The following is a 14,551-nucleotide window of genomic DNA, read 5'->3' on the forward strand; positions in this document are numbered from 1 at the left end:
CATGAAAACAAAAACTGCAAGTGAATAGGTTTATACTTGCATGTGGAGTCTACAGATCATGGAAGGAAACATAGCTTAGTAAAAATCTCACTGCTCAGAAAGATCCAGTTATATTTGTTTTCAAACAAAAAGACTGAAGATGTGTGTGCATCTAGTAATGGAAAAAGTCTAGACAGAACAGGTAGAAAGCTCAAGCTACTACTATAATAAAAAGGATTAAGCCGCTGCAGAAATTTCAAACAAAGACTGCTCAACAGTGCTTATTTACAAGATTGGTTTGTGAAATAAACACAATTTTAATGGTCAGTAACTTTTACAAAACAATCTGGTTTTACAGGTCTTTAATTCTATAAACTCTGGTATTCTTGCCAACATACTGCATATAGGCACACAAGATCTTTTCTATCAAGACTAACGTTATACTGGATTTTCCTGTACAACTGTAACAAGGAGCATTGCTCACTTCCAGACTTTGACAGCTTCAACAACTTAAAATTGATGTATTGGATTAAAACATAGCTTTAATTCTGATTTTAATCTAAAACATAGCTAACATGTAACTAAAAATTTCCTAAGGAAGAAACATGGTGATGTAGAGCTGTTACCTATAAAAAACTTAAAATAATTTTGAGGACTCAGCAAACAAGTAATAGGACAATTGGAATCTTTCATGCTGTAGAATTTAGCTAAGAATTAATAGACATTCTTCAGCATCAAGTATTTCGCATGTTTTTGCAGATTATGAAAAGAAGTCATGGGATTATAAACCAGCTAATTTAACATGTTTTACAGAGACTTTGTTATCAAGAACATTAGCAACTAGAAGATCTCCAAATCATGAGCATTATCAATTTCAATAATATCTTCAGGGTCCATCTTTGCTTCATGATGCCCCTCCTGTAGATCATCCAGGGAAGCCAGAGCTTCAGTCGTATCACTAGCAAAAGTCTCACGAGATGCATCATCATATTCTTGCAGGTTTAGCCCTCTTATGGCTTTTTTCATCTTCTTTCCTAGAACTTGTATTCTCCTCTTCTTCGCAGCCTTTTTGTTTTCATACTCCTTTTGATTCTCCAGGTAGAATATTTCCTTGAAAGAGAGCAAAACAAATTTGGGCATATTCAGCTTACTAGTGTTTCCTGAAAAAAAATAAAGTAATATTTAACTAACATTATTGATAACAGAAGCATGAGGATAGACTGCACTTAAGGAAAATGCCCCAAAGATAATAAAAGGACTGGGAAGCTTGCCTTGTGAGGGAAGCCTCAGAGAATAGGGTTCATTCAGCACAGAGAAAGGGCGGCTCAGGGAAGACCTTATCATCAAGTTCCAGTATTTAAGGGGTGGCTACAAAGGAAATGGAGATTCCCTTTTTACAATGAAAAAAGAAAGGCACAAAAAAATATTAAAAAAAAAAAGAGATTCCAACTGGACACAAGAGAGAAATTCTTTACCATGAGAACTATCAGCCATGGGAATCACCTCACCAGGGAAGTGGCTGATTCTCTAATGTTGGACACTTTTCAGATTCAGCTAGACAGGTTGCTGGGACATCTTGTCTAGATCACGCTTTTGCTAAGAAAGGTCGGACTAGATGATCACTAAGGTCCCTTCCAACCTCGCATTCTATGATAAATTATTTTATTACCTAAATTCTCAGCAATCCCATAGTATATGTAAATAAGCATCACTAAGTTTTCACTTCAAGTGTGCTAGTGATACAAAACTGGGAGGAATGGGTGGTGGACCAGAGGATCACACTGCCACATGGAGGAACCTTTTGAGGAAATATGACCAGAAGTTTTATCATGACTTGAAAAAGATTTCCTCCACAACTTGTACTTCAGTTCATATCTTACTATCTGTACTGTCAAGCAGTTGTGAACCTTACTAACATCTTCTCTACTGCAAAATATGCCTGTTACAAATTTCCTCTATATTTGAAGGAATGTAGCAGAACTAAATGCTGTTACATACCCCTCTTTCTCTGGTTATTTTCTTCTCCCTAAAAGCTGCAAGCCAAGTGCGAAGGATGTGCAAATCTGTGATGCTAGTATACATGACAACCTCCATGATGACAGGATTACACATTTTTACCACAGTTTTGTACAACAAATGAAGTCTCATAGCACCAATGAAGTTCATTTAGTAAAAACTGCTGCCTCATTAAACACTTGCCAGTATCACCAAATGAAGAATGAGACACGTAAGTACAAGGGCATGGAAGAGGTGTAGGAGAGTAATTTTTTTTTTAATCAAACTTGCAACTTTTTGTGACCACTTTAAGCTATGAAAGGTTGTTGCCTTTTTAAAAAAAAATAAAAATGACAATCACAGTTTATGTTGATGTTTCTCAATTCCCAGTACAAGAGGTTAGGATAGTTTGCAGAGTGAGCTGTAGTAGCAAATAAGTATTTCTTTTATTAAAAACTTCAATGAAGTTTGAAAAAAAAAAAAAAATCAACCAACCAAACCTTCAAAAAAAAAAAACCAACCCCAAAAAGCCCCAAACCAAGCCAAGTTGTTTAAAGTGAAAGAAAAAAAAAAAATACTATCTCAGTCTACTTCATACCTTAAAAGGAAAGGCAATAATATTTACAAGCTGACAAAGCTGATTTGGTGAAAACACAGATGATGCCAGTGAGCAATTCAGACTAAGATCAGACTAGTATCTGACTTAATGGGAAATACTGCCTGGGACTACAGGTGGAGCTATACAGGAAAAAAGTATTCTGTTTAGAGAACTCTATTCAATTCATGCACAATGACAGAGAGCTCCAAAAGCAGAAATACAAGTGCAGATATCATTGCTGTCAGGTATGCACATACTAAAGAAAAATCCAATGTTCATCTCTTCAGATCCTACACTCTCAACATCCTCAACAGGTTTTTGTTATTGATAACATATAAAAGGTGTTCTCACTACATAGCGTGAATGGTAGTTCATCTTCTGGGCCCCCCTACACTCCCCATATATTTTGACTGTGAAACGCTGGTTTCTTTGTTTCAGTAAAAGCTGAAAGAGATTAAATCAACATTTCTTGCAGAAAAAAAAAATAAATCCTTTGGACCATCATTTGCACTCTTGTTGACAGTTTTACCTTGATTTGTTCTTCTTTGATACTAGGTGTGTTCTTCAGCAGGTTTAAATAAACGCCCCCTGGTGTTCTTCTCCGAGTGCCATTCTTAACAGGGAGAAAACAAATATATAATAGCAAGCTTAAGTCGTGTTGATATAAATACAGCATCTAAGATGATTCTTTGTATTGAGACAGAATAACAAAAAATATTCTGCTGGGTGAGGTTTTACACAAAATCAACCCTGACTATGTTTTATGTCTGACTGAACTACTCATAAAAAGGTCAAAAACCAGGTTAGTATATCTGGATAGGTAAATTACGAGATTGCAAAATATTCGCTCTAGAACTTAATACCAAACTGTTCAGCTACATACTAAAACTGATTTTGGTAGTGAAGAAACAAAAGGCGAGTAGTATTCTAACTACTGCCACAAAGATCTACAATAATATATATGCTAGGCTGAATATTCACAACATTCCTGACACATAAGACCAGTAAAACATCAAAAAATGAATTCAGTAAAATTACATAGATAATTTTTTTATGGTATTCTTCAATTCTACAATTTATCTGTGTATCTCCAGGATTTTGCATTTCTGCCTAGGTAGGAAATGCAACACATTGTAGTTTCTCCCCACGATATATTAGTTCCATGCTTCAGCAGTTTTTAGCATAAGAGCAGTGGTGCAATATGCCATATCACACTGAAGCATGAATGGACACAGCTTTGAAACCTTTGTAAATTATAAGCACTAATTATTATGCTACTACCCAACTGCCCGTTGCAGTGTACGAAGTTGAACTGTTACTCCAGTGCTCTGATATTGTATTAAATATGATACTTTCTGCTAAATAACAAAGTAAAACAAAATCCAAAAGTTCCAAAACCAGAGAAGGTAATTTTTAATGTTCTTGAAACAGGATGGTAACAGTACATGGCATCTGCTATCAGTACAAATTCCCAACAAAGAAAAACAGTATGATCTGCCTTTCAGTGCTCTGATCTGCAGCCAAAGGAACCTATGCCACCAGGAGAGGCGTCCTTTCATCTCCCTGGTTAGCACTTGTCACCAATAGTTTAATCTTTCAAGACAATAGACTGCTTCTAAGACAAGCTGGTAGCTGTAAAGTTGTTGTCTTCTCAGAGTGTATTTTGTGTGTGTGTGTGTGTGCAGTTTTTTTAACCATCCCCTTTCCTCCTCTCTGCTTCTAGTGCTGGAACGTTAAAGACTAATTACAAACAAATGCCTGAAAGTGCTTACTAGGTTCCCTCTTTTTTTCTTCTGAACTTCTGCAGTGAGGCTCATTATTTAATAATAAAAACAACCCAGAGAGAAATTTACCACGATTTTTAACAGAACTTAGTACTCATTTTTGCTCTACTGATACACAAGCCAAAGGTTCTGATAAAGCTGACATTCTGTTTTGAAGGCTACTCTGAGAACATGACATGAGAAATGCTCACTGCTGAGTATGGTGAACTCTGATGGCACACTAACCCAGTAGATATACATTTGGCAGCACTGACCTATCTGACTTCTTGAAGAAATGTACCAGAAAATTCACATGGACCCTAACGTTACAGTTCTTTATTCAAGCTTCAGAGCCTGTCCCACTTAGCTCTCTGCTGAAAGATTCCAATGGGAGGCAGGGTAACAGATACAATGTTGTAACTGTGAATCAGATACTAATCTCAGTTAAAAAACACCTGGGAAATTCCTAGGTTCATTCACTTTATTGTCTACTCAAATCCTGCAGGAGGATTACCTTGATATTTGTTAAGCGAGTTTCATGGCAAGGGAAGGCCATGAAGCTGTGTGAGAACCTGGCAAACGTGAAAGCTGTGCAATGGCCCTACATAAATATTCTACAAGTTGTGTGTGTTGCGTGTCACCCCATCCACAAACCCAGAACACTTCATGTTTCTTACCACTATGAAGAGTCCACCATTCTGTTCCACTTCAGCTGTTTCCATAAGCAGTTCAATAGCTTTCCTCTTCCCAATTATTTTCACTACCCGGGCAATTAAATCTCTCTTTGGCTCACAAAGGCTGGGAGGAGGGGGGGGAAAAAAAAAAAAAAAAAGAATGTACATTTATTGTCAGTTTAATTTCTCGAGTAAAATGGACAGCAGAAGTTTCATAATGAGTAATTCATTTTGTGAAACATAAACCTGTGCTAAAATTAAAGATTTGTATATTTAAATGTGTTCCAATGACTTCTTGAATCAGGCTTCAAAGTACCAAGTTTCTGAAGGATAGTCTTTTTCTAAAGCATGCATTTTAGATTTTTTTTTCAGTGAAAATGCCTTGAGCTACTGTTTTCCTGCCACAGACGTCTGAAAGATTAAACCAAGTAAGAAACTGCAAAGACCTATACAAATCTCTGAAGTTAAACTACTAAATTCTGTTGTGCATTTAACAGTTAAAACTGCAGCAAGCTCGTAGTTAAACCAACAATTACCCAGTCACAACAGTAAGTGTAAAAGTTCCCCTGTATCAGGTGCCATTCAGACAAATCTACATAGTAAGAAAAGAAAATCAGCCTGTTGATTAATCCAAGCAGTATTACCAAGTTAAATTGTATTCTCTTGTTAGGAAAAATGTCTTCATACAGAAAATTTTGTTGTCAGTGTGCTTTGAGGAAAAGGCTTACGAAGTATGTACACTCCTACTGGAAAACATTTTAAGCCCACAGATCAATACCACTTGCCCAGAGCAAGAGTTCAAATGCTAATTCTCATTTTTTAATGACAAAGCTTCTCACTAAGCACTTCAGTCCTAAGCACCACAGCTGAGTGGTTTTACATTCTGTGAACCAACAGACTACCATCATTACCAAATTTCTTGACACAACTGCAAGCCTCATCTCTTCAAATGACATTACCTATGCTACAAGGTTGCACGTGCAATAATGTACAATAACTGCATATAGAAGTTGTCTGAACATAGTGAGGAACTATTTACATCACCCAGGCTACCTTTAACTGCTTCAACTGTATGACTGAAGTTACCTGAAATTAAATGTTAAACCTCACATTTTAGTGACAATTGCCCCAACCATGAAAAGGATTACCCAACTTTTTTTATATGACTGAGTTCTAAATTGTGACTTACTGGAAGAGATTAAAATATTTCTCAAAGATGCACAGAATTCAAGATAACCAAGACTCCTTAGAAAGCTGTTTAAACAGACCTTGTGTTAGCAGCAGCAGCAGTTTAAACGATCAAATCCCCACCTACTGTTCATTCTGGCCCTGCACAATCTTCCAGTATTCGTGCTTTAACTAACAGCTGTTCACTGCAACAGGAACTGAATGAGGTAGACAATAAACGGCATAAAATGGCCAGAAAAACTCTGATTTTAGTTCACCATCTGGGCCAGCACAACAAAAAGTTATGAATCCAGGCACAGACAGCACAGCACAGATGAGAGAATAGTGCTGTTACACATATAACCACAATCCTACTGATGCAGTACACCACTGCAATTACTACAAAATTGTGAAAGATAGGCTTCTATCTTACTCTGATGCTCAATAGAGCAAAGAGACATTTATTACAAAAGACATGTTCAAAGTTTTTAGATTCATAAATGAGAAGATACTGAGAGATGATAACAACATTAACAATTGTCTAGCTGCTGTATGTCAACATCTGGTCATACTAAGTAGCACATATAACAACAACAATGACCAATAAACCCATTCTTTATTTAAAAATCAAACTATCTCTTGTTTCCTGTTTAACATTAATTCTCTTCTGTGGCAGTTTAAGTCAATCTATAGTAAGAATGGCTGCAAAGCATGTCCCTCCCTTGGGAAATTTTGCAGCAAACTGGCTCAGGAGACAAATCCGCCTGCAAGCTACCACTTTATAAGGAAAAAAAAAAAAGCAACATGCTTTTGGACAGGTAAGTTAAATTGTGACTCAGCTCATGTACAATAACTAAATAGCAGAACTATGAAAAGAATTGGATGGTGGTAGTGTGCATAAGGCTAGAACTTCATAACCCCAACACTGGTTTTCATAAACGAACACAGAACTGCAGCTCAGCTTCACAACATAGAAAGAAACAAGTTGGTTCTAGCACTACTGTCTAACCTTGGTAAAGCCCTTCATTACAACAGCAGCAAAACGTTTTCTTCAAAAAAGCATGTTCCACATTAAGAATGTGTATTTCAGAAGTTGTGTTCTCTAAAACACTACACAGCAAGTAATCTACAATTTCAAAGGTTTTATAACTTCGCCAGATTTTTATAGTGACCACAGAAGGCATTTATTGGTGTCCAACTCCAAATACACATTTTCACTCATGAAGTATTTCCTAAAAATAACCCTACTATTAAATCTGTACTATAATAAACAGATGTTTTTCCTTGCCATTGTTCTCAAATAACAGAATATTTTGGTAGATCTTAAAGAGAAAAAAAAAAAGAAAAGAATAAATTAGACAGTATTACTGGATGGTTCTACAAGACGCTAGCCATAATGCTGCATTTTAATCCCAAGATTTTGGAAACACACACAAGGCACTCATGCTATTTATAATGTCAAATGTCATCTTACATATTTAAAAGCAAGAAAGTTTTTCTTCTTCCCTCTTCTTTTCCATCAATAGTTTACCAATACTTACAGAAGTGAAGATACACTGTTATTAAACTCACCGATAAGCGATTTCATCTGCCACTTTTTCCTCTGAATCTTCTTCTGTTATCTCATACCTTCCTTTGTATTTCATTTCTTGTCTTTCACCTAGTCTATCTTTCAGATGTCGCTTCCGTCTAACAGAGCCTTGTCCATTTTCTTCTTCTGCTGGCAATGTTTTCTTATCGTCGTGCATGTATTCATCCAGTTCTTTATCTAAAGTCTCTGCCTCCTTTTGCTGAGCGTCCTTCATCAGCTTTTTAGCCAGTAAATAATTGTAAGTCTCAGACTGCCTGCTTCTGTCAATACTACCATCCATGCCTAGAATTCCAAGTTCATTAGCCACTGCATCCTGATTCTGCTCCTGGAGAACCATACCCCAAATGTTGTTGACCTTCTTGCCACCTACACCAGTTTGTTTTTGGTGGCTCTGGCTAAACTGAAAAGGCTCGGATTTAGCAGCAGGGAAGTTGAAACACTTCTGTCGTTTTCGTTTCCACAGACAGCTGTCATCATCAGATTCAGAAAAGCTTTCGTCACTTGAATCTACACTTTTGGTTGTTCGGTAAGGAACACTTGGTGTACATGATGAAATACTGCTCTGGAATGGTCTGCCCAAATCATTGCCACCAAGTGAATTCTGAAATGAAAAAGTAAATGTCCATTAACTTAATTACTCTTGTAAATTAAAACAACTGTCAAATCACACCAAAGATTTGATTAGCTTACTGATCTCACAGGAGTCGCTTAACATCATCTTTGTTGAATGAAATTAAATGATGAGACTGGAAAAACTACTACAATTCCCAAATTGGACAAAGACACGACATGCACAGCACTTTGAAAAACATAAAACCAAACCACTACAGCAATTTACCAGGGTGTTTTGGTTTGGGTTTTTTTTTCTTCTTTTAATCTGCAAAGAATTTTTTTTTTCCAGTTTGAAAGAAGTCAAAATTAGTGATCTGCTATGAGAGACTGATCTGAAATCAGACTCCACAGTCTTAAAGATGGGTATGAGAAACTGAGATGGGATTCTACCTATCTTTTGTCTCAGAGATGGGTGGGAGGAGTTAAGACTCCAATATCCATTGCCTAAGGGATGAGTGGGAAAGAGCTGAGATAAAACTCTTCCATCCATTACATTGAGGACTGATGTGTGATATTGCTGCCCATAATCCCAAGAATTGCTGCAGACCCCTGCAGTTGAAGAGCTGACTGCAAGATCAGGAAAAATGGTCCACCAGGAACATGCAATACATGACATGAAGAACAGAGATACTTCCCCCACTCATTATAAAAGAGGGAGAAAAAGTAATCTGTCTACCGATGACTACTGTGGACCCTGAGGGGCACCCTCCATGAGACACTGCCATGAGAGCAACTCCATGAGACACTCTCCACTGGGTACCTTCAAACGGATGACTCCAGAAGGTCACCCTCACAAGGCCACCCACCTCCAATGACTACTGCAGATTCTTGGGGGACACTGCTCTGATATCAGCTACAATCCCTGAAGGACTCCCACCACCAATGATGACAGATACCCAGGACACCACTGGATACACCCTCTCTCTGCACCCCAAATCCTTGCTTCATTTCCATCCTTTTTCCAATCTGTCCTATTGCTATCCCCTTTATTACTAACTTTTTGTAATACACCAACTGATCAATAAACGTACTTGACCTCGTTTGTGTCTTAATTTCACTCTTGGGATCATGAGTTGAAGCAGGGTCTGACACTGGGGTTTTCTGCAGTTGGACCACGACATCTGCAACAACAGTCTTCCCAGATATTCAAACAAGAAGAAAAAATGACCAAAAGAAACCAAAAACAAACCCACAAAACTTGCATGTTGCTCAGACTTTGAGAAGCTAACAGTTCATCGTGATTCTGGTTCAACAAGGAAAGCACATCATCAGCTGGGGACCCTAGTACTTTAAAAACTGGGGTTTGCTTCCTTTAAGCCAAGAAAGCACAGATTCACTATGGCTTCTAAATTTATTACGACAAAACCCCTAAAGTTTCAACATACTTCACAAAAAAAAAAAAGAAGAGTCCCATTGCTATAGAAAACCCAACATTCTTATTCCCAATTGCTGGAAACTTTCAGCCATGCTATCTGTGCTAATCCATGGTAAGAATTTTCATTACTTATAATTCCATTTTTTTCCCCAGCTAGTTTCCTGTCCTAAAGTTATGTGCTATCCCCTGATGTCCTGGGTTCAGCTCTAACAGTTATTATTTTCCTTAGTACCTGGTGCAGAGCTGCGTTTTCCACTTTAGCCCAAGGACAGTGCTGATAACACACTGATGTTTTTAGTTGTTGCTAAGTAATGGTTACTCCAATCAAAAGCTTTTCAGTCTCATGCTCTGCCAGTCAGGAGCAGCACAAGACGCTGGAAGGAAGCACAGGCAGGACAACTGAGCCAGACTAGCCAAAGGGGTATTTCATACCACAGCACATCGTGCCCAGTATATAAACCTGGGGGAGTCACCTGGAAAGCCCAGATCGTTGCTCTGGTCGGACTGGTTATCAGTCCACGAGTGGTAAGCAATCGTACTGTACATCACTTGTGGTCATCGTTTTCTTTCCCCTTCCCCCTTAAACCACAACACATGATTTTTAGAAATGGGCTCTCTTCCTTTAATCTCAGATGAAATTAAAAAAAAACACCAACTAAACGACTTCATTTAACCTTCCTGCTTTCACCACCATTATAACACCATTTCTTTGCCTTCTATTAGCAAACAAAAACTCAGGTCTTCAACTAATTTTATCATGTTATGAACTAAACACCTTTAATTAAAAATGTATTCTGTAAGAAGACAGGCTGAGAAAGCTGGGGCTGTTCAGCCTGGAGAAGAGAAGGCTGCGTGGAGACCTCATAGCAGCCTTCCAGTATCTGAAGGGGGCTTATAAGAATGCTGGGGAGGGACTCTTCATCAGGGACTGTAGTGACAGAACAAGGGGTAATGGGTTCAAACTGAATCAGGGGAAGTTCAGGTTAGACATAAGTAAGAAGTTCTTTACTGTGAGGGTGGTGAGACACTCGAACAGGCTGCCCAAAGAAGTGATAACTGCACCATCCCTGGCTGAGTTCAAAGCCAGGTTGGACAGAACCTTGGGCACCATGGTCTAGTATGAGGTGTGCTCGCGCCAAGGGAGTTGGAACTACATGATCTTCGGGTCCTTTTCAACTCTAACCATTCTATGATTCCACACAAAACACACAAAAAATAATCTCACATATGTAATAACTTATTTTGTGCTACGCTTCCCAGAACTATAGTGCTAATAAATCAAAATAACTACAGAAAATAAATATCCTTACACACGGAGCATCGTATACTTTTATCTTAATTTGAAATCTCTTCCTGCCCACATACCACCATGAATTCCTCATGAACTCCATAACCCACTCTAACGTGAAAACACTGAGCCACTCGGCAACACATAACACTTCAGCTATTCATGGGTGCAAGAGCTGCGAAGCCCAGGGAAAGCAGAAGCAGGCACTCGGCGTTATTCTATTGTTCTTGCAGCTGCCGGCGGTATCGGTGAGTGCTCTCCTCGGCTCACCAAACCCCGTGCCCAACAGCAACAACTCCACCACCCCGCCCTGCAGCATGCGAGCTCCCCAGAGGGGACACCGGGGACACACGCCGGTTCCTGAGCCCAAAGCCACCTATGAGTCCTGAGGAAGGGCCCCTGATGCCCAGCCGCAGGGCCGGAAACCCCTCCGCGGGCGCTCAGCACCACCAAGCTCGGCCTCTCGCTTGCGTTCTCTCTGCCGGGCCTTCCTGGAAGCCAGGCCACGCCGCCTGCCACCTCTCCCTTCCTCACCTGCTGCGGGTGCCCAGGAGAGCCGACGCCAGGCATGTCGGAGTCCGAGTCGGAAAGCTCGCCATCCTCCACATCTTCTTCCATGCCCCGCGCTTCCAGCGCCATCTCAACACCGCCGCAACGCCGAAGCGCGGCGAGGAGCCGGGAAAAACGGTGCGGGCGCAGCCGTGGCACCTCCCTCCCACCAATAGGGAGAGAGGGTGATGGTGACGGAGACCGTGGTGCGTGTCGGGAGCACCGGCGAGCGGGTGGGAGGGCGGGAAGGGGGAGAAGGGAGATTGTGGGGAGGGGTGGGGGTAGTGTGACGGGGGAAGGGGAGCGGCTGGAGCTGCGGCGGCGCCGGCGGTGGTGGTGGTGGTGGTGGCGGCGGCGGTGGTGGAGCCGCGGCGGCTGTGATGGTGCCGCCGCCATATTGTGAGAGGCGAGCGGGGGCTGTGGTTGTGGTGGCGCTCCGTGCCGGTGTTCTGCTGCCTTGTCTCTTTGTTGCAGCAGTGGAAATGCGCAGTGGTGCACAAAGAAGGAAGTTCAGGTGAAAACACGGCTTCGCTGCCTGCCCAGGGCGGCTGGTAGGGCCCTCGGTACCGAGTGCCGTGTGCTGTTCCTCAGTACCGAGGGAAGCAACAACAAGAAGCAGCTGTATTATCGAGTAGTAAGATGGCCCGTTTTGATCTCGACAACAGGTTTTTGGGGCATTTCTTCACAAATAGTGGAAGAAAAGCACATTCTACTTGCACAGTGTCACTCAAAACCCTATAAAAGTTGGGAGAAACATCTTGTTTTCTGCTAGTGCAGAGGAAATGAGTGACCTCCCTGGTTCCTTTTCAATGTAAATTACTGTGTAGTATTATGCATTTGTTTACGTATGACTCAAGCCTTCATTTGTGCGCTGTAAAACGAAATGTCACTCCCCGAGGCTGTATCTGGATCTTTTAAGACAGGATACTTCATATTGGGTGAGGTTGGATTAAGGGATTGATACTCTGAAATTGAGCTATTTTTATTTACCACAGGCTGGCAATCTTAAAGTTCTGTTCAGAACTTGTGTGAGCAACTAAAAGAAGTCTGATCATGGAGTTTAAACTCTCTCCTGACCTTGTGTGTAATGACATATAAATGAGATGTTATTTGGTGACCAGAGAATAAAACAGTGGAGATGTGTGAAAGTAATGAATGAATATAGACAGCATCGGTCAGATGGACCAAATGTCCAGTATTCTCAGTTGATACAAACAGATGTAGATAGATAATTTCACGTGAGGGCAGGCCTGCATCTCTAGAAATTTAAATACAGTGCACATTTTACATCTCTGCTCATGGAGTTGAAGTGTTATGCTCACTTATATCAGAAAAAAATCCATTTGATTGTCATGTCTTCACAAATTTTCATGGATACTGCTTCTTGATAAAGGGCAAGAAATCATACTACCATCTTTTGTCTAAGAACAGGTGTTCTACCCAGTTGATGTGCTACATAAATGGAAAGACTTAATAGATTGCTGCTAGGCATCGTTTAAATTGAATTTGAGAAAACAAGCATTTACTTCAGTGACAGACTGTGATGGTCAGTGATCAACAAGTAAGGGAAAAGAAAAGCAGTGTTTTGGCAGTGTGTATGTTAGTCCTGCAGGTAATGTCAGCAGAGATGATGGAGATCAGTTACTAAAGCACTCAAAGTCTTATTTCCTGTAAATAAAAATCTTAATTGAATTCCAGCCACAGACAATTAAAGACATTTTTATTTTTAGCTTTTTTTTTTTTTTGAACACACAGCACTTGGATGGAGCTTTTCAGTCTTCAGAGCACTTGTTCTGGCTTCAGAGACTATCTCAGGGATCCCAGAGAACCCCATCACTGAGCCTTCTGGCATTTTGAGTGGTATTTGTTGTTCTGTAGGACTGTGTGGTATACCATTTTTCTCTAACACTAGACAATATTCTGAGCAAGTGCAGGCTATTAATTTTGCCTAATACAAGGATAAAATCACCATTAAGAAAGTGGTCAGGACCAGTTATGTGAGGAAGACCAAACCCCCCTAAACCCATGATTTTATTCTTGCATTTCTGAACCACCTGTGTTGTCAAGCTGTATCACATCCAGGTGCATGTCTTCTTCCCCTGAGTGGCACTCTGCAGGTATTGTTAACATTCAATGACCCAGATGATGGGGCAGAGTGTACCCTTGCACAGCTTGCAGTTAGCACACAACTGGGAGAAGTTCATGTGCCAGAGGGCCATGCTGCCAACCAGAGGCACCTTGACTAGCTGGAGAAAGGGGATGAGCAATTGGAGCTGGCAAAGTGCCCTCAGGGTGAAGTCAGCTGACTGCATCCTGGGCTGCAGTGGACAAAGCATAGCTGTAGGTGAAGGAAGGTGGTCCTTCCATCTGCTGTTTCTGCTCTGGGCTCCCAAGGGCAAGCCAGACATGGCCACAGTGGAGAGAGCCCCCAGGGCCAGTGCCTTTCCAGGACCCACCCTCTCTGCATTGAGATCGGCTGCTTGGTCAATTGGAGCCAACAGCCATCAGTGCTGGCAGGACGGAGCTGTACTGGCCCAGAGCAGTGCTGGGGAGAGGCCAAGCAATACTGCTGCAGCACTGGCATCAGGACCTTGCTACCATTCTCCCTGTGCTCAGCTGGGCTGCATCCTTGATGCAGGGTCAGAGTCCTCCTGTCCCAGCAGGATGGGCCAGGAAAACTGCTGCTGTGGCTCCAGATGCATGCAGCTCAGGAACACAGCCACAGTTGGGCCTCACAGCAGTGGCTTTGCTCATGCTACCACTCTGGGCTTTGCAGGGAGGCTGCCACTGACATGAGCCGGTGCTGAGCACGAATGTGTAGCTGACCAGGGGGAGGAAGAGAAGCATGAGGTGCTTTCTTCTCCTCCAGGAGGAGCTGGTCATTGCCAACGTGCAGTAGGACCCACCCTCAGGGCCCAGCTGCCTGTCCCTCAGCCCTGGCCTTGGGATGAGGGCATGGA

General features: G+C 41.1%; 1 protein-coding gene across 2 annotated transcripts; it reads right to left on the reverse strand.

Moving 5' to 3' along the window:
* Positions 1-260: 260 nt before the first annotated feature.
* PHAX (phosphorylated adaptor for RNA export) lies at positions 261-11,745 on the reverse strand. 2 transcript variants are annotated; one of them, XM_005154892.3, is made up of 5 exons: positions 11,577-11,745; positions 7,749-8,368; positions 5,013-5,133; positions 3,102-3,185; positions 261-1,089 (listed from the first exon to the last, which is right to left on the reverse strand). In XM_005154892.3, exons 1-5 carry the CDS (start codon positions 11,679-11,681, stop codon positions 820-822), a joined length of 1,200 nt encoding a protein of 399 aa, XP_005154949.1. In that variant the 5' UTR covers positions 11,682-11,745; the 3' UTR covers positions 261-819. The 2 variants fall into 2 exon arrangements, with proteins under 2 accessions (XP_005154949.1, XP_030910266.2); XM_031054406.2 differs by lacking the exon at positions 261-1,089 and adding an exon at positions 1,127-1,347.
* Positions 11,746-14,551: the final 2,806 nt, after the last annotated feature.

This window comes from Melopsittacus undulatus, chromosome Z (genome assembly GCF_012275295.1).
Source record: "Melopsittacus undulatus isolate bMelUnd1 chromosome Z, bMelUnd1.mat.Z, whole genome shotgun sequence".
NCBI classification, from domain to species: domain Eukaryota; kingdom Metazoa; phylum Chordata; class Aves; order Psittaciformes; family Psittaculidae; genus Melopsittacus; species Melopsittacus undulatus.